This window comes from Bombus flavifrons, chromosome 13, assembly GCF_040668555.2.
Source record: "Bombus flavifrons isolate JBK064 chromosome 13, iyBomFlav1_principal, whole genome shotgun sequence".
Classification (NCBI taxonomy): domain Eukaryota; kingdom Metazoa; phylum Arthropoda; class Insecta; order Hymenoptera; family Apidae; genus Bombus; species Bombus flavifrons.
Window position 1 is genome coordinate 8060145 of NC_138454.1, and position 22711 is coordinate 8082855.

The following is a 22711-nucleotide window of genomic DNA, read 5'->3' on the forward strand; positions in this document are numbered from 1 at the left end:
AGGCAAACGAGAAGCAATAGCGGGAACAGAGTCGGCGTTGAGTTACGAGGTCGTCGGACTCGTTTACGAGCTCGTAAAATTTGCCATTCTTCATCAGGAACGCGTGTGTTGCGCGAACATAATTCTCGTTGCCCTTTCGCAGAAATTGTTCGTGGATAAATTTTTGCGTTTCCCCACGGAAGTCATTTCACGCTCGTTCGTCCGATAAAGGAAACATTTTCGAGACGTTAGGCGGAGTTAGACGACGTCCAAGGCACCAACGATCGCTTCAGGTCCCGGGACAACATTTTCCAAAAGTTGTACGCAAACTCCGAGTAGAGCGCGTGCTAAAAATTCGAGGCTGTTTATGCTGTCTACGTAGACGTAGACGGTCGGCTTTTACGAAGTTGGTTATCGGAGAAGAAACTGGAAGAATCGGGGGAATAAGGAAATCGAGCACAGAACTGGAGCAAGAACGTGGCGGTATTCGTTTGAAATGGAGAAAAATATGGCCTCGCGTGGGTCGTAGGGGAGTAGTCTCGCGAGGCGACAATACGCCGGTGAAATCGACTCGACGCGGGCCGGCGACGGCTACGAGGATGCTCTTTCGAAGGTATGGCGAAACACCAACTTTCCGGAAAACTTGGTAACCAAAAAGATTGACAAAGCGACGAATCTGGTAAAACTCTCGACAGAGAGTCGGCTAGTGCACCGGAACTGTTGCAGATCGTATTCAGATCGTAGGAAAATATCCTGGTATATCCCCCGGGGAGAAACGACCCGACGACACGTTTCTGAAATCGAGTTGTCGTTGCAATACCGGTGCAACTTCAAAGATGTTTGTTTCGTAACGTATTTCGATCTCGCGCACAACTAGCATATACTGTGTCGCAGTAGCGTACTTACACTCGCCTTACGTCGCGGCAGAGAACGCGCGACTGCCTTTCTCCTATTACGGAAAAAGAACCAAACGGTTCGGCCGCTTTACGCTAGTCGATTTTGCGCTTTGAGCCGACGACGCTTGAAAAATGTCGAAAGACTTTTGTGATAGAATCTCTATCTAAAATTGAAAATAGGAGAGACGGCAACGTTTGAGAAAGATAACCATTCCAGTTTTTCGAGGAATAAGAAAAAATAACGACGAGAACGCGAAGCGCCCGGTATGATGGAAACCGTCAAGGCGTTCCCATATGACGAATGTTTGAGTCTCTATAGATGCAGCAGAGGAGCAGAAGCAGCAGAAGCAGCAGCAGCAGCAGCTGTGCCAGTAGTATTAAGTAGATACGTAATATCGTTTCGGGAAGCTGTTAAGAATTCTTTGGAGAATTTTTGCGAGATCCATATCCGTCGAAAGACCGACCATCGTTCGCGTCCAAGATACTTCTTTTTTATATTTCCATCATAAGACGGATTTTATCGTCACGGCGTAATTTTAATATCGATCGATCACGGTGCTCTTCTCTTCTATTATCAAATCGAAGGAAACAACGACTCCGAAAAGTTTTTATTAGTCTCTGGAACTCGTCGCATCGGTGAAGTGGACGCGATAAAACGATCACGACAATGGACAGCGCGGATGAGGAACGCGTTGAAATACGAGGCACGGCGTTATTATCGGTTACGATCCAGGAACTACGCACAAAACGACCCTTTCTTCTCCTATTCGTGCTTCGCTTCGTTCCTCTCCCCGCCCCCTTCTCTTTTCCCTTTTCCTTTCTCCTTTCTCCTTTCTCCTTTCCGGGCACTCATTTTCCCTCAACGTTGTTCTCCGCGTGCTCCTTCGTTTCTCGTAGCGAGCGTTTTCATTCTGCGATCGTAAACTACCGAGTACGACGTGTCTACCTTTTCGACGAGAAAGAACAGCTATAACGAGACGCTGAGCAATTACCATTCGTACGTACCTCGGGAACTCATAAGTACGTATTTTTCCCTGTCTTTCCGCGTTTTCTTGTTCCGTTTCTCTCGTAATTTCTCGCGGAACCCTTTGCAACGTAGCCCTTTTCCGAGGCGAGCCGCGTACGTACCTTCCAATCCTGAACTCTTTCAAAGGAATCCAGCGCGCTCCTGAATCGCAAAAATTCCTTTCTCCTTATTGCCATTTTAGCATGCGTGTCTTGGATGAAAGAAAGCGGCCGGGCTGATGCTCGTGCTTTTCCTTAAATTGCTTTCACTCTCTTAATCGCGAACGTTTCGATCGTGAAACGGTCGTGGTTTCCTCGCGAAAGGAACGTGATTTTCGCGCTCGGTTTCTCCCTCAAATGTGTTCCGACGCGGTCGGTTCGTCAAACGGATACCAAGAGGTCGTAAGAAGAGAAGGAGTGGAGCGCTATCAAGGACGACGAGCAGTCATATCCGCGCTCTCTCTTTCCGTGGTCTCGTTAGCTTCGTCTTTCTTATCCATCGAGTTTCTTATGAAAACTTGGCTCTCGCCTTTAGCCCAGTTGTGCCGTGATCCAGATTTCGAGAATCCTGTACGGCACTCTGCGCAAGTTCGTTCCGATGGAAGCACTTACGGAAAACGAAATATCGGAAAAGCAGCGTCGACCAAGGACAAGAAACTCTGCCGGCAGATTTGCGATAATGGACGCAAGTCCGAATCGCTAGCGTTGTATTAATTATTCCGTTGCCGTGCGAAAGTATCGACTCGAGGGCTAAGTATGCTTTGCCCGTTTAACGAGGTCGCATTCTCTACGCGGTAAGTGCGTCGTTAATTAATTTGGTTGTGGAGCGGAAAAAGCGAACCGCCGCGCCGCGCCGACGAGTTTCAAGAGTCTGTACATTGCTGCATGCGTTAACTAGCGCGTGCTCTCGCGCGCGCACCCGTTGCATCGCGAACCGTTGTTCTTTCCTTCCAGCCGTTCGGCCAGCTTTTCTCAGCTACCAACCAACTATTCCCTGCTCTTGTTTCGACGCCTCTCCGATCAACGAATGGAAAGAAAATTACGCTTTGCTCCGTTTTATGGCGAGGTCACGGAGCATCGTGTCCGAAGCGGTGATCCGGACTCGGATGATGGATCGATAGCCGAAAAAAATCACGGAAAAGTGGCTCGAAATTCGATTTATGAAGTAGCACGCGCATGTTGATTACGTCTGATCTCGCCTTCACTGGCTCAAGGAGGGACGGGAGCGTCTTTGAGGAAGACGGAATGCGAGACGCGGGCACGTCAGAGGAGAGAATGCCGAGGTGCTCGAAACGGTATACGTTCGAGAGCCACCAACGGACAGAGGATATGGTAGAGGAGCAGGAATATCGGGAACGACGGTGAATTCTACGCGTGACTCGAATAATCCCCGGCGCTCTCTCGACGTTGGAGGACACAGTCTCAAAACTCCACGGGATCTCTTTCCGAGTTGTAATCAATGATTCCCGGGGAATCGGCCATCCTTGCTTCGGATCCTTACTTTCAGCTTTCCGATTCCGGACGCAACGCTCGACTTCGCCAAACAGGATACGTTTTCAATTTTTTTTCGTCTGTCTCGATACCGGACAATAGTTGGAAGACGATTCGCCTGATATGAGCTCGAAGCATCGGCTGAATTGAATATTATAAATTACGTCATCAAATTTACATCCTACCCACCGTTGCTATTCTCAGCGGGTAGGAAGACGGATGCTCGATAACGGGTATAGATGAAAACGATCCTTTGCACCGTTCTTTCGCGGAGGAATAATTCTTGTCTGTTTTACCGCAGTAAACGTCGAAGGTCGGCCGGCAATCGCGTGGAACGGAGAATAGGGGCAGGAATTCTTTTCAACTAGCGTGTTGCATAAGATAAGAAGAAGAGAACGGTCGTTCTCCGGCTGGAAAGGAATTGCCGCGAACGACGGTAAAGACGAATGAGCCTTTTGAGGTAGAAAAATATGGCAGCCGGACCATCTGCGGATCTTTCCATCGGTTTCCTCTCTGTCGTTCCACGGATCTGTCTTTACGTCAACGGACGTGAATCGAAAGGGCACGAGCTGGGCGCCGTGAAACTCCCGTATGATTCATGACGCGTCGTCCCATCGATCTACAATTTTTTACGCGCTATATCAAAGCTTTCCGTTACCGGAACGTTTCCACGTTCTCTCGTATCGCGTGTCTCATTGTCAGTGGCGATAGAACAAAAGCGCACCCCGTCCCATTTACCGACCAGCGTTCGGTTAACAGCATTCTTTCGTTCTCCTTTTCTTCTTTTTTTCTCTCTCTCGTTATTTCATCCTATCCACCACGACATCCGAAAAATTAAGCGACTAGAAAATAAGAAAAAAAAAAAAAACAAAAAGCAAAATGAACCAGAATCGCAGAAGGAAGTCGGTTATCCTTCTCGTTGTCATCGAAACAGCATCGTGGCTCGTCGACGCTTCGTTCGCTGGACCAAACTCGAGGATCGATCCTGCAGTTTCCTTCGAAAACAGGATGCTTTAAAATTCCCACAGACGTCGTCCTTCCGGCTAACGAGTACCATCGTGTTTTCGTAGCTATCCTCCGGCCACTATGGAACTTTTACCGAAGAACGAACGAGAGGAAAAAAAGGCAAAAATTTCGGTATACGATAAAAGTAACACGAGAACAACGGACACGCATCGAATTCTTGAATTATATTTTTTCGACCAACGCTCTTCCAATCGGTCGTAAGACGTATTTCGTTATCGCGCTCGACTCTGGAACTCCGCCATTAGAAATCCAACCGTCGCGGCAAACGATATATCCACCAGCGACGTCCATTCTCGGTCTTCTCGTTGACCAGAGAAATCGAGCGTTCGACCGACCTTCCACCAAGTTCGATCGCACGGTACGTCGTTATTCCTCCGAGATTCTTTTTATCCGATTCGTGATGTCTTTGAAAGATAGGTGTCCGCGAAAGTAACTTCGTGACGTCAGATTCCTCGTTTGCTCTCCCGTACTCGTTCGCTTCCCTGTACTTTTCCCAGAAATTCTTGGGTAGAAGAGAGCCAGACCTTCGTCAGCGTGCGTTCCGTTTCCGGTTCACTTTCGGGACATGCGTTTCCATTACCTACAGCGGAAACTATTCGCTGGATAAGGAAAAGTTACGCGAGCGATACATTATTCGTCGGACGATAAATTATTCGACAAGTACTCGGGGAAAAAATCTTCCATGCACGATATAATACGGTTCTCAACTTACGGGTACTATGTTGCTAAGCCGCGGTAAATTTCGCCAAGATCGAAATCCAACCCCTCTCTCTTTTCTTTCTTCGACTTTCTTTCTCCTTCTTCGTTCGCCTGGCGCACGCGCCTTTCAACGTATCTTCCGGGATATAAGATGAGATTTTACCGAGGGTGCACCGATTCAATTCTGACGTCGAGTTACATACTACAGAGTGGCGAGAAGAGATCTTTTCAATTTTCCAAAATAGACCGTATTCGGCGGAAAGCTTCGCGTAACAATTTTTTCCAAGGAATGTCGCCTTGCAGGCGTCGCGATAGTTACTCGAAGAAAAAAAGAAACAGCCTCGGGAAAAGAGGTAGTTTAAAGGAGAGATCGGAGAGCGAAGGAAACGGAAGATATCCAAGACAAAAGGCGTGGCTACCGGTCAGACCGTTTGACCCACGAACTACCGTAAGATGTCTCTTTGAATTTTCCTTCGAATTCGTTAACGGTGAAATACAAGTATGGCCGTTTCCGCGCTGAAATTTCAGAACGATTTCCTTGCTCGTCGCGTTTCACGTTCGTATTTCACGCATAATTTCCTCCTTATCTTTCTCGCAAACCTGTCCTCGAGGATCGTATTTCTTCTCCGGCAAAAGGGGACCGGAATCCTCTGCGTCGAGGAAGACGCAACGCTCTCTTCGTTAGAATATTTAATTTTCGCGAAAAAAGTTGCGAGTCGGCGGCGACTCGACCGAACGACGGGACGTTGATGCTTCTGTAGAAGGAAAGCTGGTAAATTCCGGGTTATAACCAAAGTGTTTGATGCTGGGCTTATTTCGTCGGAGCGAGTCCTTTCCTTTTCCTGTCTTTTGGGTCTCTAAGTAATTACAGATAAGAGGCTTAAGCGGAGATGCTCGCCGTCGGGTATCGACTCTGAAGTATTAGACGGCATTCGACGGAATAAAAGAGAAGGGGAAAAAAGAGTAGGGGAAACCTCGTGTCTGGTAATGACACGATCTTGCAGCGACGATGGTCAGGTTGTCGTGTCGCGTCGCGCCACGCTGCGTTGTGGGAACCGTATCTCTTTCCAAAGAGACCTACGTTACTATCCTCTAAAGGCTTAACGTATCGGTCTTCGTTCAATGAGGCTAATAGGTAATCACCGGTAAGAGGCTTTAACAACAAGAGGGATATTCAGCATTAAGCGTCTATTTCAGTGAATAACGCGTTTCCCAATGGTTCGTGATTCCAGCGATTTCGATGCGATGCGTCTAGAAACAGATTAGAGCACCTAATAGTCTAGCAGAGAAAGTAGCCGACCAACGTGACGCGCTTTAGCAGTGTAGGTTTGCCTCGAGTCGTTGAGACGTGGTGTAAAACCGATTCGGTGGAGCGTCGGCAACGAATTTTTGTCAGCGAACGATGAAACTGAACGCACGAGTGGCCAGAGCGCAAGCTCGACGGCCGTTCAATAAGCGCATAACCATGCGGTTAAGTATCTGGTTCGCAACGATGCGAAAAGTTTTGAACGTAAACGAAGAGATAGAAGATCGTTAGCCCGGAAGTATTCCGCACCGACTTAGTTGCCAGCTTGAACGACCCGCAACGACTTAGTTGCCAGCTCCACGTTAATAAAAAAAAAAAAAAAAGAAGCCGGGAAGTATTGGAAGCGTAGTGTAAGAGGAGATAACGAATAGAGTGGCATTTAACGTTGGCGGATGAATAGATAGAGCGGATGGGATAGATATCCAAGGCGATACGCGGTTAGAGATGGTTAAACCGATAGGAGACGACGAATAGTGGTGGGCCGAGCGGAAATCGGGATAAGACAAAATTAATTTATCCGTAATCGGCGATTAGATATCCTTGAAATGCAGAGCGCAGAGTGCAGAGTGTGGGTAGTTCCTTGTCAAAATCTAAACTAAATCCTAATCGGATTAACGTTCACCGACTCGACGCTTCAGCAGCTTCCTTTCCTAAGTTTCCAACACGGTTCAACCTCAGTTCCTTCGAGTGGCGATTCTCCTCCTCGGCGAAGTACTCGATTTGGATTCGCGATTTCCACTTACGAGACGTACGTATAAAAGGAACATTACGAAATGAACGAACACGCTCGATATTAAGTCGGAAGTATCTTTCCGGGCAGAACGACAATAAAGAGAGACTATCGCGAGCGATCGATTGAGGCGGACGCTAAGATTAATTTCACGCCCCTCCTTAACTTCGCCTCTTACGTTCGCAAAAGCGTTTAAAATCGTTGGCTCTCTTAAACGATGCATGACTAACTTTACAAATTCTGATACTCCAGAGGTTGCTGTATCGCGTTTTGGTCAGATCGTGTTGAGAATACGCTACAGTTATTTAGTCGCCTTACAGAGCCAAACAGAGCCGCCATCGACGCAACTTCCTTGGATTTCCTGCGCCGGTCGCGACTTTCTACCATTGTGTCGTGAATAAGCTCAACTTTAGATCTTTGGAAACTCGTAGGATCTCTTTCGATTTGTTGTTTCTTTTCGAGATTGTTGTCAGCGTTTCTATCCGTTGTCCGCAGCATCTCGATCTAATCAACCTGTACACAGCCATTAAGCCGTTAAAGCTCTCGCAACTTTTCCTGGTACAGAGATACACTCGGAACTTGTCCGCGTCTGACCCTGTTAACCGGATATGCGATGCTGCGAATTCTTTCAGCAATGATTTGGATTCGTCGTCCAATTCTATCTGTTCTTTCAAAGTACAAATTTGCAAAGTCTTGTAAATACTTGTTGACCAAGCTTTTTCTTGTTCAATTTCTACTTTCCGTATTTTCTTGCTCTTTTCGCGCGTATGACCTTTACGTATTATTTGCTTCCCGTTTGTACTCTAATGGGAATTCTTTGCTGTACAAAGAATAAATAAATAATAAAGTTAATGGAAAGGGAATGGGTAATATCCAGGGACTACGGAGGTTGGTCGGTGAATTGGAAAGGAAAAAGACGGCGAGCGGGCGCTGTTTATGCGTTATTTACGGAAATATATTCTCTGTCTTCGTATTCTTTCCGGCTCGGAAAGCAAGATTGGAAAGTCAGAAATTCGTTCGTTCGGAGCTTCCGTTTTGGCTGATTTGCGTTTACTCTATCGTCTATGGAGGACGTTTCTCGTAATTTCGAATTAACTCGGGACACCGATCTTCTCCGATGTTCAGGTGCGTCGAGGCGTAAAACGAGCCACCACCGCGGCAGTCCAACACCGATGGCCTCTCGACTGCAAGATCTACCGTCTATTCGATTGCTTTCCTCCGAGGCAGACCGAGCGCTCTCTGAATCCTCCACCGGGATAAGCTCGGAACTTACTCGGGTATTAACCTTCGCTGCGAATTTCCGTCTTCTGGCAGGACAATTTCTATTTTTCCGAACTTATTTTCGGACTAGCTGGTCGGAGACGTTACGATCGTCTCGAGAATAAATTCGGAATTCGCTCGCGTTCGTTTCGCTCGGAAGCAATGGCGGGATACCGGCTACTCGTTTGTACGAGAAGCACTTTGGCGTTACGCGAAATACCCTTAAAAGTTTCAAGATTCTCACGGACATCACTTTCTTCGTTTCCTTTCCCGAGTCTCGCGAAGATAGAAAGCGACGCGGTGCGGAATTAAACGCGTGTCGCCTTATGTCGCGTTTTGCTCGCATGAAAGAAAGTTCTTGCGATATTTTCGACTGATGGTGTTTGAGGAAGTTCGCGAAGAACGGCAGACGGAACACGGTCTCGTTATCGCGACCACGATCACAAAGGTCAGAGCGGTGGCACAGAGCGAGCCTTCCTTTGTTCCCGTTCCACGTCTCGGTAGATTTTCAGGAACGTCTTAAAGTTTCCGTGGGTACTCCACCAAGCGGGATCGGCAGTCCGCGCTTTAACTCAGTTTAATAGCCGATCGATGAGTAAATTGGGTTAGAGGTTTCCTAAAAGGAGTTTGGGCTTCCGAGCCGCGTTCCCAGCACGAAACGCGCTATCCTTGAGGAGAATGGGCCACGATACCGGTTCGATCCTGTTAAGAGACAAGAGAGACGTCCTTTGGGCCTGTCTTAGACTTCTGAGAAAGTATCAAGAAACCCGAGCGTAACAGAGAAACCGTAGTACGTAACATCGTGTCGAGTACATCGGTCGAACGCTGCGCTAATTGCTCGTCTTTGTCCATTTTCCCACCTAATTGTCTAACGATTATTTCGCGCATTTCTTTAGCCACGGTCTTCATTCTTCGTACACGTCTCTCCATCTTTCTTCTTTTTACAGTCAAGAGAGATTTTTTCCTTGATAAAAGCATCTGTCGTTTCTTATCCTTTCTCTTCGTTTCTCGAACGATGGAACGCGCAAATTGTACGCCAGCGTTAGATAGTAGGATCGTAAGATAGCAGGATAGGTAAATTTCGATTAAGAAGCGTTCGGTGGAAACGAGGAATATTCTTGAAAAAGTTTCACCGCTATCGATCCGCACGGTCACGTTGGAATCGAGACCGAGCAGAGTTCGCCAGAGGCTGATTAACCTTGATCGACAAATAAAATCTGGCTGTAACTACTCGAGTGACGAACGAACAAGCAATTGGACCGATCGGTTCGAGGGACCGACGAATCAGTGCGCGAACTAATCGACCGCAAATCACCGCACTCCGGACCGACAGTCGTGTGCAAATGCTCCCTTTCAATTCGCGACCGATTGTCGGAAGGATCGGTTGTCCCTCTCGATCGTGTTTCAAACTAACCGTCAATCGTCGTCGCGATTTCCTTGCGCTCTCGATTCACCGCGATCTGCCCCGGTATCGCAGTTTCCAGGAATCGTGATAAGTTTCGAAGTAGTTTCGCGTGGAAGTGGCAAAGTTCGTCGAGAAAGAGAAGCCAGACCGGGCGATGTTTTTAAATTTTGATGCTTACGATACGCAATTTTAACGTGGCGTTCCTCTCGACTTTTTTTCAGCGATATCGTCGCGTCGATCGAAACTTATTTAACGTGTCTACGCCTTGGGCTTCTGGCAGAGAGTCGACGGGAAGATTGCGCGCTGTAACATTGAATGGCTTACCGATGACGGTGAAGTTGACTTTGAGATTTCTGGTTGGCGAGTTGCGAAAATCCACCCTGCACCTGTAAACTGCCTGGTCGCTTTCCCGCAGATCTCGAATAGTCAGCTGAGCGGGCGGGCTTGCTCTGAAAGACGCCCTCTCTCCCCAAAAATGAGGGGCGCTCCACAGCTTTGCTTTGCCAAATTGTCGGTTTCTCGCGTCGTAGCTGAAAGAACACGGAATAAATTCGGTTATTTATATTAGGGGGTGAAATCGGCTCGATACTCGCGTAATAAGAATGTAAATCATAGGAACAGGGCGAGGATGACGCGCCATAGTTCACGAATGACGTGTACGTAGCGCCGGTCTTATCTAGCTCGAACCAATTTTTCACTCAACTTTCGCAATTCGTCATAGTCGGGAGGTCCGAGTGCAGGAGGAGTTTGCTTACTCTCCAAGTCCCAAGCTTGAAACTCAATACAGGCCGACAGAAGTGCACTCGACCGAGAGAGTCAGATAACCTTTTAAGCACTTCGGTGATCGAGCTTTCCGAGACGGCATTAGGGAATATGTTGGAGAATCGAGATTCAAATGGCCGACGCGACGGAGGCGTTCCTCCGGTGGATAAGCGACAGCGGCAGCAGCGACTTACAAACGAGACGCAACGTATCTCAGGCGTTTCTTTTTGCACTGCGGCACTGCTGCAGCGTGTTTTTAATACGCTTCGACCGTTACGATCGCGTGGCTCGTGGCGAAGCTATCGCAACCGCGTTCGCGTTACGTACTCTTCTCTGTAGATAAGCCGACCAGCTACGAACTGTCGGGCAAGTTTTCGCGTCGAGCCGTCGATTATCGGGTGCGGCCCGGCGACCGGCGAACGATGTTCGCGTAAGTCTAATCGAGCGCCAAAGTTTTAGCGAGTTTCAGTGATAAGACGTCGCATGGTCGATCAACGAGAGAACCGTTGATCGCGAGCACCGTTGACTCGTCCTAGGAAGTTTCGACAGTCGCGCGCTCTCATCTGGCGCACTTTGTCCGCGGCCATAAGACAAATTGGATTGGTTTTTAACGAGCACGATGACTGGAGAGAGTTTCCCGAGGGAGCCACCTCAGACTCATCGTGCCGCTTTGCCTCTCACGAACAGCGTCGCTCGTTTACTTTCCAACTCGGCTGATTTACCAGAAATTAAAGAGGCATCAAGATTCCGCAACTTGTGACAACCTATTAATTACCTGCTCGTTTCTTTGCGCGTACCTTTAATGTCGATGAAATCTGTTATAAGGATATCGTGCTATACAGGGCATGGAAATGCAGTCGCAATTGTGTCCTTTTCGTATTTCTTCGTTTTTTCTAGCTTTGAAACGCAAGGAAAAGACTATAAGAACGATTCCGAAGAAAACACAGGTATATATGTGTGCGGAGTGAAACACACGCGCAACAGAAAGGACGAGAACACGATTAAAAAATAGAAGAAAGGAATTGCCTTTGTTCATCATACACAGAGAGCTTTAGGAAAGTTCGATGATAAATGGAACACGATCTAGTGGTTCTAATAGAATAACGATCGCTTTGTTGATCGATACGATAAGCTTTCTGAAGAGGTCGTTGCGTCGAGGGGAAAACGAGCATTTAAACGAGGAATAACTGGGGAACGATCGAAGAAAAGGACAAAGGAGGACTATATCGGATGAAAAAAGGCAAAGACGAGAATGAACGATGGTATACGTGGAAGAATTCTCTGGGCGGGTAGGAAGGGAGAAAAGCCGGAGATAGAAGAGAATGGTCTCTAAACAAATTAAAATAATTGCCACGACTCGTCGGAAGATCGTGCCGGACTCGCGAGTTAAAAGAACGTTTCCCATGAATACGTTAGTGTCGGTAAAACGAGTGCTCCACGGAGAAGGAGGGGAGGGCCAAAACCCGAAGGGGCACGGGAGCTAGCAGACAGGGCTACGAAGGAGACTTAACCACTCCCGGGACTCTTAAAAGGAGCTTAACTTCGCGCATAAAATTAAGGCATTGTAATTGCAGACGGCGCGGCGTCGCCACTGCGGCAGCACATTTCTTTCTCTTCGTTCAACCGTGCCTCTCGTTCCTGTCCTCGTACTCGTTTCCGCACCCGGTCCACTCTTCCTCTAGGCCGACACCTTTCTCCTTTTCTTCCGTTTCCGCTCGACCGGAAAATATAATTTGCCCGAGTTACTAACTTTCGTCCTCTGGAAGCAGATCGTTCGACCGGCCGACAAGCGGAACAGTGATAAAATGATTTTTAATTGGGATTAGACGTAAGCCGGAATCGTTGTCCCACGACAGCCAAAGTTCCTCTCATGAATTTAAGCGAGCAGCTTTAACCGTGATTCGAGTGAATTTCGAATAACAGTCCGGATTAAGCATGATCACGAGTAATTTTCGCAAGCGCAACTCTGCAAATCCGTTCGACTCCTACCTTCACGGGCAACTTTGCCGGCTGGAAATTTAAAGGAACGCGTGCCGTGTAAAAATGCTCGTTTTGTACGGAAAATAGTACAGAAAATCGTGAGTATGTTAACGTCGTAGTAAGGCGTTTCTGCTCACAAAAGTCGAACAGTAACTTTTCACGAAGTTAAACGAATCTCTTGATTAAAGCGCTTTTAGAAAGATTCTTAATTAACGGACCGGAACGTGTGAACTACAGTTGAGAACATTTCCACGCGAATGTAAAATCCCGATATGCATGGAAATCGAGGTTGCGCTACTCTCATTGACTGGTGTTCTTGATTCGCGCGCGACTGGTTACCGGTTCGATGTCGGTTTCCGTATCCGAAATCGTCGATTCTCGCTCGGTACAGCGCGACGATAGCGGTATCAATCCGTATCGTTCCCAGCTGCCACTTTGCGTCGATGCCCGATTTCACTCACCTACGCTCTCTCTTCTACCCAGTCTTTATTCAAATATCACTGTGAAACCGCAGCCTGGCATTCTTCAAAATGGAATTCATGCCGCGGCATAATAGGACAGAGATATCAATCCGATCGGTGAATATAATATCCGATTACACGATGGTCGACGACATTCACCATGGGAAACCTCTCTTCGTTCCTCTCGGGAACATTAAATGTCTCCCGGATGCGTGAACCCATACTGCACTCCGATATAGAGATACGTACATACGCCATATACCTCTCGTAAAGTTCGATCGTCCAGATTCATCGTTTTTTCGTTTATCTTTGCATTAAGAAAGAGCGAGTACTTCGCTGTGTCGCGGAACATACTTGGGCGCGATGACCCTGTACACGAGCCGATCGTAACGCGACATCGAACGAAAACAACGGAATCGGATTTTTATCGAGACGACAATGGCTGTAGTAGATAATCGCGTACCGTATTTACGACGTCGAGAAATGCAAGTGTGACTGGCAGGATTATCGTATCAGAATTGATGACGGAGTGTGAGATGTATGACGAGCATTGTCCTGTTTCGCGGAAGCATCGAGAACGCGATGGACCGATCGCAAACAATTTAGGAAGGTTTCGAGGTTTCTTATTCATATACGCGGCGTGCTATCCAGTGGGAAGAAAAATGGTTGCGGTGATCCGGTCGATTTATATCTCCTCGGTGCGAGTGCGGTTGGAGCGGAGGAAGGGGGAAATGTCATATTTTGACAGGATTTCGCGGTTCGTTTCGCCGCTATCGCGCGTGCAAGGCGCGAAAATCAGCGTCGAACACGCTCGATTTCGTGACAAGTTGAAAGACGGAGAACGCCATGGAAAATGGGTAATAGAGAGGAAGGGTAGAGGGAGGAGGAAGAACAGCCCTACAGAACCGATGAAAGGAACCGATGCATACGTATAGCGACGACGCAGTTTGAACGAGTAGAGCTAGAGCTGGGTGGATTAAGCAGGGGCTGCCTTCATGCATAAATGGATGACAAAAACAAAAGGAACATCCTGTGACGCGGTTGCGACATTTTTACATTTATCGCTCGGTTCCCCGTTTACGGATACGTGCCCATGTAGCCAAACGTGAGCTCACATACTGCGACGGATCCTTCGTGTTCGCGCGAATGCAAATAAAGCGTAAGCAGATAAAAGGCTTCGTTGTCCACACCACCGACGCGGTTTTTGTTCGGTTTTTCGCTTCTCTTCTTCCCCAACGGACTAGCTCGACGAATAGCAATTGGCGTTGATGGCTTGGCTACCTCGTACCTTGCTGTTTCCCTTGTTTCGCCTTATTTGGATCACGCGATCGCATTTTCTCAAACCGAAACATCGATCGATCCTCGATCGCGCTCGATATCCAGTCGACACAGCTTCCAGCGTGTTTAATCACGTCTTAACCCCGTCCATTCTTATACTTCGATCTTGCTCTCCTTTTAACGAGCAAAAGGGACTTGTAAGGTTTTAAGATGTTTAACATAAAATTGAAATCAGAGACCATACGTGAGCCAAGAATCGTTATTATCATCGTCATCGTCGTCGTCGTCTTTATTATTATTATATACGGATCGAACCCAATAATAAGTATATAAAAGAATACAATAGTAAATATCTACGATAAGAAAAGTAGAAGAAAGAAATAGAAAGAAGAAAGATATTATTAAGGAATATATCACATAAGAGGATATTGTACAGCTTCATTTGAAGAGTGGATAAGCGTCCGGAGAATAGCCGATATTTCCAACGTATCGATTTGCTAATTTAGTAATTCTACTTAACGGATTCCGGAAACCATATCGTGTTTAGGTGGTCGACGGCAACGACGACCATCTCTTACCAATACATATGTGCGGTGCATACAGGTTTATTTATAGCGACAGAGACGCGGAGTTGATTTTATTCTTAACAGTTTTAAATAAAAGAAGAAGGTCTGCTATAATTCTGTGGTTCTCGAAAGTAGATGGACGAATGCTATTCGAAACTGAAAAATAGTGATTAGTTCTACGTAGATATGTATAAGTATATACGCGTATCTTTAGGAGTGTTCCTGTGATACCGTTACGATCGATAATCATCGACGAGAACATTTGAAGAAAGTAGCGGCAGCGGAAATGGTTGCGAGGTAGTCGCTGGGAAGCTCGACGACCGATTTTTGAGACGCAAGATATCGCGGTTCCGTTAAAATCTCGAAAAGGCGAGAAACCTCGAATGAATCTCTCGCTGCAAAGTAGCGTCAAATTAATGAGTTACCGAGAGACGAGTTTCTGCTCGGCGAAACATAAGGGGACAGAGCGTGAATGAGAGAGATAGGGGGAAATGAAGAGGTTGGATCGCAGAGCGGAGGCTAGGCAAAAGATGGAAAGGAAGTTCCATCATACGCTAATTAATTAACTGGTAGAATGAAACGGGTCGTAGGGCAAAAATCCATTTTGCTGAACAAACTTTTTCCCTTTGCGATCAGTGGCAAACACGTAATCATCGTGTTGCTTATCCATAATTACTCGTAAAACCGAGTAATTAACTTCACACGAAAAGTATTTTTTACTTCTCGATTTTTCCTTCGATGGTCGGAATCGCAGAAAATCGATCGACGCGTATCGCTAATTCCTGTCAGGGTCTTGCGCGACGAATGAAAAACAGCATCGTAGGAAGAACTAATTCGAATTTGATAAGTCAGGCAAGGAGAGAGAGAGAGAGAGAGAGAGAGAGAGAGAGAGGAAAAAAGAAAAATCGTTAATGACCGGTGGCGGAGAAAAGTGGAGGAATAACACGACGGCCCTTCCGAGTCATTGTAGGAAATTGGATCGTTATCGGACGTACACGGCACAGCAGCGATGACGCGAGGGAAATGAAATTAAAAGAAGGCGTTACGTTAATTACGGAATTTTTGAGAGTGCGTAACAATGCGCGAAAATACTCAGCAAGAAGAATGGTCATGGTTGAAGAGCACGTGATCATCCCGAGCTCAGCTCCGACGAAGAGCAACGTATTGCAGGCGACTAGATGATAGGACGCGCACGGTTTCCTCGATATTCGCGATTTGCACCAGACTACCGTTTACTTTTTTCTCTTATTCTCGGCAATCGGCTCGTACCAGTTAAAGCGGTAGCGATGAAATTGTTGGATCGTGGAACAACGCGTTTGAAGCGGTGCCAGCTATTTATATCGCTCTCCTACGTATACATATATATGCAACATTACCGATAGTAAACCCGAGGTATGCACGCTTTGGATCGAGATGCGCATGGCCAGTCTGTGTGCGCGTTACAATCGCAAAAAAGAAATTTCAAAAAAGGCGATACTCTCGTACGCAAAACGGAGTGCACTCACTCTTTTATCCGTTGATTCGTTGTAGAATTGGAACGATCGTTTTTCAAGAGGCTGACGAGGTGACCGATTCGTGACCGCGAGATATTTATCAGGAAAAGTCGAATTCGCATTTATTAGATCGTAGTGAATTAGCGATTGTCAATGACCGTAGCAAGAGACGAGGTTTATCGGTACCGACATCAAACATAGTAGATATATGTGTACAACGATATCGTTTATCGAGGCCAGGAAATCTAGATACGAACGCGTACGCAAGATAAAAGCGACACTGTGCGTGATATCCTGGGTGCAAAATATAAACGAGGTCGTTGATCCATGATCGGATCATTTCACCATTTATGTATCAGTTGCCACGGCGGTGATCATCAGCGGCAATTTCGGTGCAGCGGTGATATCCTTTCGAGTTATCATTAAATCTCCATCGTTTCGGTCGCACTCGATGTTCGACTGTGGTTAGGTGGCGCGGATAACTCTGTAACTCGATCCTATCTGCTTCATACGCGGTTGCGTTCAGCCAAACGTCTGGTCGATCGCTCTGCGATCGATGTCTTCGTCGACGCCCCTTCAAACAGGTATTAATCCTATTATATTCGAAAATTATTCTTCGTATCGCGATCCGGGATGAGGATGGTTTCCCGATAGAAGATAACGGATAATATCGCTACGTCGAATAGGCTACTACTGGTTTCGTCAGCCAGAGGCTAGACGTAGTAGTCGAGGAACGGTATGCGGTTAGGCCGCGGTGATTACTCGATCATTGTGTCCGACAGTGGTCATCGTACGGATATAGTCAGACGATCCGACGAAATGGGCAGCGATTTCACGGAACTCGAAATATTCTATCGACGAACCGATTACGATCGATATTCGATAGGCCGATGTAGCGTCTGATGCGCGGAGCGTCGAAAAATCGGGGAACGATTTAAGGTATCGTTCGAATGGAGCTGTCTGTCCGCTAGTCGACGTTTCATAGACGAGAAACAGCTTCGTGAACTGTTCTTTCTTCGAAAGGGAAAAAGGGCGGCAGTGTTTGAGAGAAACGGGGAAAAATAGGGAACATGGGACATTGGCGTTTTTAGTTAAACGCCAGTGAACGGCGTGATAAGTGTTAATCGCGAAGCGGACAGTCCGTAACAATAGGCCGTAATAACGGATGGTACGGTTTGCCGGCTCGTTCGTCGCATTCCACGTACGAGAAGTCCGCACCAACGGTGTGTGTTGTGTAACACAGCATGGACAATGGTGCGATAATTCGAGCCGGTGAAACGTGCATCCGACCTGTCACGACACACGTAACGTCGTACACGTAAGTCGACCACAATGCCAGCACGAAAACAGGTCAATCGACTTCTCGATCGAGAACGTTTCAACGCGTTGCGTTGTGACGTCTCGTCTGGCTAAACGTCATCTCGTGGTTATGCGTCTGTCGAGTTTTTCTATTTCCGACGCGAAATTCCTAACGACGCGTTTATCCGTTCGTTTCGACATTTCCGTTCTGTATAAACGATCGTTTTTCTCTACTAATCTTAGGACGGTATAACGCAAAAGTATGACGGCCAAGCCGAAAAGATGGATGGAAGAAGCACGATACGTGATAAGGAGAGTGTTAGTTTGCTGGGAAATACGTAATCGGACGGTCGAGGTTGGAAGGGCGAGGAGGTTGCGGTTGAACCAAGCGCGTAACGATACTCGACGGAGCAGCACCTGACGTCAGCACGATCGGTACTTCCGTCGGACGGGTAGAGGCCGAAAACCGTTCGCAGGTGTGCGTCCGTATTCGCAAAGTTTGCCGCACAATCCGGCAATTCATCGTGAGAAGTAATTAAAGTTTGTATGTGAGTTTGATGATCCTTGCTCTGTTTCGCGTTGTCTCGTGTTTGTGCATGTACGAATACGATCGATTAAGCGATCGCAACGGTGTAGGCGGCGATATTCATCGATTGTTAAGTCGAAGACTGTTTTCGCGCCATCGAACGAGGTCCATCGCTGAATCGTTACCTGGTTCTCGATCGGACGAGAATTCGACCGGATTAGAATTAGAACGGTCAGGTTGCGATTACGGAAAACTGTTTGGGGACAACAGAAAGGTCAGCGAAAAGTTTCGCATAGCTTAACGAAAGAAGAAGGTTCACGCGACGGTGATTGGTAGAAAGGAACGGGGGCGATCGGTGAGACGAAGGAGGTCGAGCGAGCACGGTAAGGAAGACAAATGGAAAGGAAAACGGGTAAGCTGGTGGGTAAGCGAACGTTGAACGAGAAACGTGAACGAGGAGGTGAAGGTGAAGGATGGAAGGCAGTTTAATAGCGACGGCAGCGTAATATCACGTCGTGCGCGTTTAAGGGATCGCATCAGACCATGCGTTTGTGTCCGTGTCAACGATCCTACACGGTTAAACGGAAATGCCAAGTGGTACACTCTCGTTAGCCGATGCGTCTGACGGCGAGTGTACGATTACACTGGTTATGACGTTTGATCTTTGGACGAGGGTTCCTCGAGTTTCTCGAGTTCCACTAGCGTTTCGTCGACGCGTCGCCGCGTCGCCGCTCGCAGCCGGCTCTTCTCGCACGCGCATCGCTCTTACACTCGCGCTAGACGTGCACACGTTCCGAGTTTGATGATTCGCGCGGCTCGGTCCGTGTTTCGAACAGTGCTCCGGCAATTAACTTTTTCTCTGATTATACCGGTATATTTTTGCACCGTAGAAGTGCACAGCTGGGAGAAAAGCATTACGTTTCTGAATGCGAAAGTAGCCTCTTTTTAATCCTGGCACGTGTTTAATAAGCGCGGTATTATCCGTTATCAGCTGGGCAGGTGGTTGACGTTGCTGCTCGGAATAACTCGTTTCCTGCTGGACGTAAAAATCTTAAAAAGTTGTTGCTATAACGACCAAAGCTTTTCGCTTTATCGTTACTTCTGTCCAGCACGCAGAGACGCGCGTCCGGCTAGAACGCGATATATCTCGTCACGAAAATTATGAGAACGCCGGAATGACTTAATCTTGCGCAATCTAACGACCGCGAAAGAGCAGAGACTAACGACTCGCAACGTTTCAATCTCCGCCCGTTTTCAAACGGCGTCGAGGTTGCCAGCTTGGAAATAATGCCGTAATAATTCGGATACTTTCTAATTAATCTGTTCGTTTGAATTTGCATTTCATAAGCGACGTTCATTTACCTCACGAGGGTGGAACACATTAATTAGTGACAAGCCTTGATGCGAGTGTATATCGCGCAGACGGTGCTATTCGTAGCTCCGATGGTACTCGCGTATCCTGTATAACTCCATTTATGCATGTACACACAGCTGTACCAATGCATGGATAACAAGGAGATTGATCGACAGCCATCTTGAAACTCGTACTATCCGCTGGAGGAAGCAAGCCGTGCAACGTTATTGCCTCCTCGAGCCTCGGAAAGGAGCGTATATCATTGATCCTTCCTTTCTCGCGAAGTATCGCAAAGTCTGGGAACAAAACGATCGGAAATTCTATCTCTCTCAAACTAATTAGCGATGCTCTATCGGAATGGAGCGTGCGTGTCTCGTAAATCGTCTCTATAGGAATTTCTTGCGACGTACTCATATCCTCGTAAACCGAATACGAATTCGTATGAATTTCATTTCGATTCCGTCTGTAGTGCATGGTATGGCATCCACAAACCGTGTCTCATCCTGCGCCAAATTTATTCCGCTCGTATTTCTTGAAATTTCCTGTTCATCGTTGCCACCCGCGACAGAAATTAAATATTAATATTGAATTTCGCTCTCTCGACTGTCGAATATCAGCGCCGGCTTCAGCTTCGGAGAAAGACATTTCGAAAGTTTTTATCACGCGTACGAGTAGCGGTACGAGTAGCAAGTATACGAACGGAGCGGTTGAACGGTTCGCAGGGAGAATAAAAAGCAGTTTCTGCTGGCTTTACGTATTCTTCTCGCTGTGAAATAAGACTTTTTATGAGACGCGATAATGCCAAGCCGGGAAGCTAGTACGTATTACGTTGCTGGTCGTTCCTTCGGAACGTCGTTCGCGCCTCTGCTCTGAGTCGTCAGGGATTGTTTAGTGCTCGATCGCGCTACGTTTCAGTTGGAAATTACCGTTTTGCCGGTCACGCGACCGCAATTCCACCTAGAATTTCGTAATAGCTCTAAACAAACAAAGAAACCTTTTTCCTCCGGTTTTATCGAAACTCTGACTTCCGCACGCGGAATATCATCGAAACGGATTTCCACGAAAAAACCGTGTAGAAAAGAAACAAATACGCATTAAATTACGCAGAGATGGAAGCGAGGAAAATGCGGGCTCGAACGCGGGCGCGATCCTGGAAAGCGATGGCGCATCTTCCGGCACTCGTTACCAAAGAGGTATACCTGTTATCCTCGTTTTATGGGACTCTCCATAAAGACGATATTTACGAGGATGGAATCGGTGGCCGATGGAACTAGCATATAAAGAATGGAAGACAAAGGTGATTCGTGGCTTAACGAAATCCCAGTTTCGTTTTGGTCTTGCGCGTGCCGGATCGCTGGGAAATCCCCGGCTAGACGACTTCGCGATCATGGAAATTGCGGCGAATCCGCGTTGTTTCACGTAATCGGCAAAAATCTATCTTTCTATCAAAAAGCTTAAACCACGTCGGGAGAAGAAAATTTTTCAACGATGCCTTGAGGAATCCGAGGGACACGTTGTCTACCATCGGAATATGTATCGGTTTTGCGATCCGAGTGAGAAACAATTTTCTACGGAGCATCGCGATCACGAAGTGGCATAGCAACGATAGTATTACTGAAAATATTGCAAACAGAGGGGCGCGGAGATTTGAACGATATCTCTCGTAAATAACAATGATGGCTTACCTGTAGAGAGGCTCGCCGCTGTCCTCTTTAAACCATAGTACCATAGAGACGGCGTCGTTGGGCTCACGGGGTTGTATATTACAGGGCAAAGTTGCTTTCTGCCCTGCCACTCCCTGTATCGACTCCATGGGTACTGTAACACACAGTGACAACGCGTTGAAACCTTTTCGTCGCGCGTTCGAGTTTCGAACGACTTCAACGAACAATTATTAATTACGGCGCGAATACAAAAAGGACGCGATTATTTCAGAAAGAGATAGATGTGAATGCGAAAACACGGATGCGATAGAGAACGTTAGCGGAGAGTACATGGAGATGGCGAAAGGAGTAAGGGAAATGATTCGAAGTTGGGACCAGAACAGAAACGCCTCGCGCGAACGAAAGTTTCAGTAATAATGCTTTTATGCGAGGAAACTCGTAATTAATTCTGGTTAGCTTTCTCTTCTTTTTTCTTTTTGTTCGCGAAACGAAACGTATCGACGTTTCGTTTAAAAACCTTTTATCGGGACCGCCGGGAACGAGCCTCGAGCACCTTCGAAATTAAGAATTATGGCGAGCTTGAAGTTATGGATATTTTCCACGAAAAAGGAAAATTCTCCGTGATCCATTACTACGGAATGGAAAGTATCGACGGTTACGTTAATAGGGTGGAAATAATTTATCGGTTTCACGTATTCGGTCTTTACCATATTCGAGACGGCTAACGTTATGTTTCTCGCGACTCATGAAATATACTTTAACACTCGGCTAGAAATTGCACGTGCACGTACGATTCATTAAATCTCTTTTGGCGTTAAACCGACGGCGAAAAATCGCGTGTGAAATAAATTATTTTTTAAATCGTGAAATATTTCGTACGCGAACAGGCGAACGAGATCGCAACGTTTGCTTCGTAAGCAAACCAAATCCGATACTGAAATGTTCGTTTCTTTGCGAGCGAAAACATTTTCAGCCTGTGCATATGTAAATAAGCCACCAAACTGACCCGAGAAAAAGAGATGAAACAAAAGGGGTATAAATGTCGGACTAGTGCGTTAATATATGGCCATACGATAGACGTACATGTAGGTACAGCGTACATAGATACACACAGGACACAGAACGTACAGGTATATACCTATTTCGATGGACGAAAAGTACGCGAGCAATAAATAAACGTTGGTCCCGGGTAAAGCAAATCGGTTGTCGGTGGATCGACGCAAAGTGGGTACTTAAGTACGGTTCACGACACTCACTGTTCCGTCCCTCGTTCGTACCGACGACGAGCACTTCCGGTAATAATGCAGATTTTTATCGAGCAACTTGGTCCCGCCGTCGTTGCCGTCAAGGTTCATGAATAATCCTTCCGTATTCGGTTTTTGAACGGCTTTTCGAGCTATATGAGCTTTCCGAGCTTTTCAAGCTTTTCGAGTTTTTCGAGCTTTCAGAGCTTTCCGAGCTTTCCGAGCTTTTTGAGCTTTTCGAGCTTTCCGAGCTTTTCAAGAAGGTTTACCTTCGACTGAAACGCTCA

At 46.9% G+C, this 22711-nt stretch overlaps 1 protein-coding gene across 2 annotated transcripts in view; it reads right to left on the reverse strand.

Moving 5' to 3' along the window:
- LOC138186163 (nephrin) overlaps positions 1-22711 on the reverse strand; it is a 100277-nt gene that overhangs the window by 60658 nt on the left and 16908 nt on the right. For both annotated transcript variants that reach the window (XR_011174823.1, XM_069125732.1), the window contains exons 3-4: positions 21202-21334; positions 10122-10327 (exon numbers count right to left, since the gene is read on the reverse strand). Coding sequence is in view for 1 of the 2 variants with exons in the window: in XM_069125732.1 (XP_068981833.1) it covers positions 10122-10327; positions 21202-21334 (339 nt within the window). In the remaining variant the exon portion in view is untranslated. The remainder of the gene's footprint in view (positions 1-10121; positions 10328-21201; positions 21335-22711) is intronic.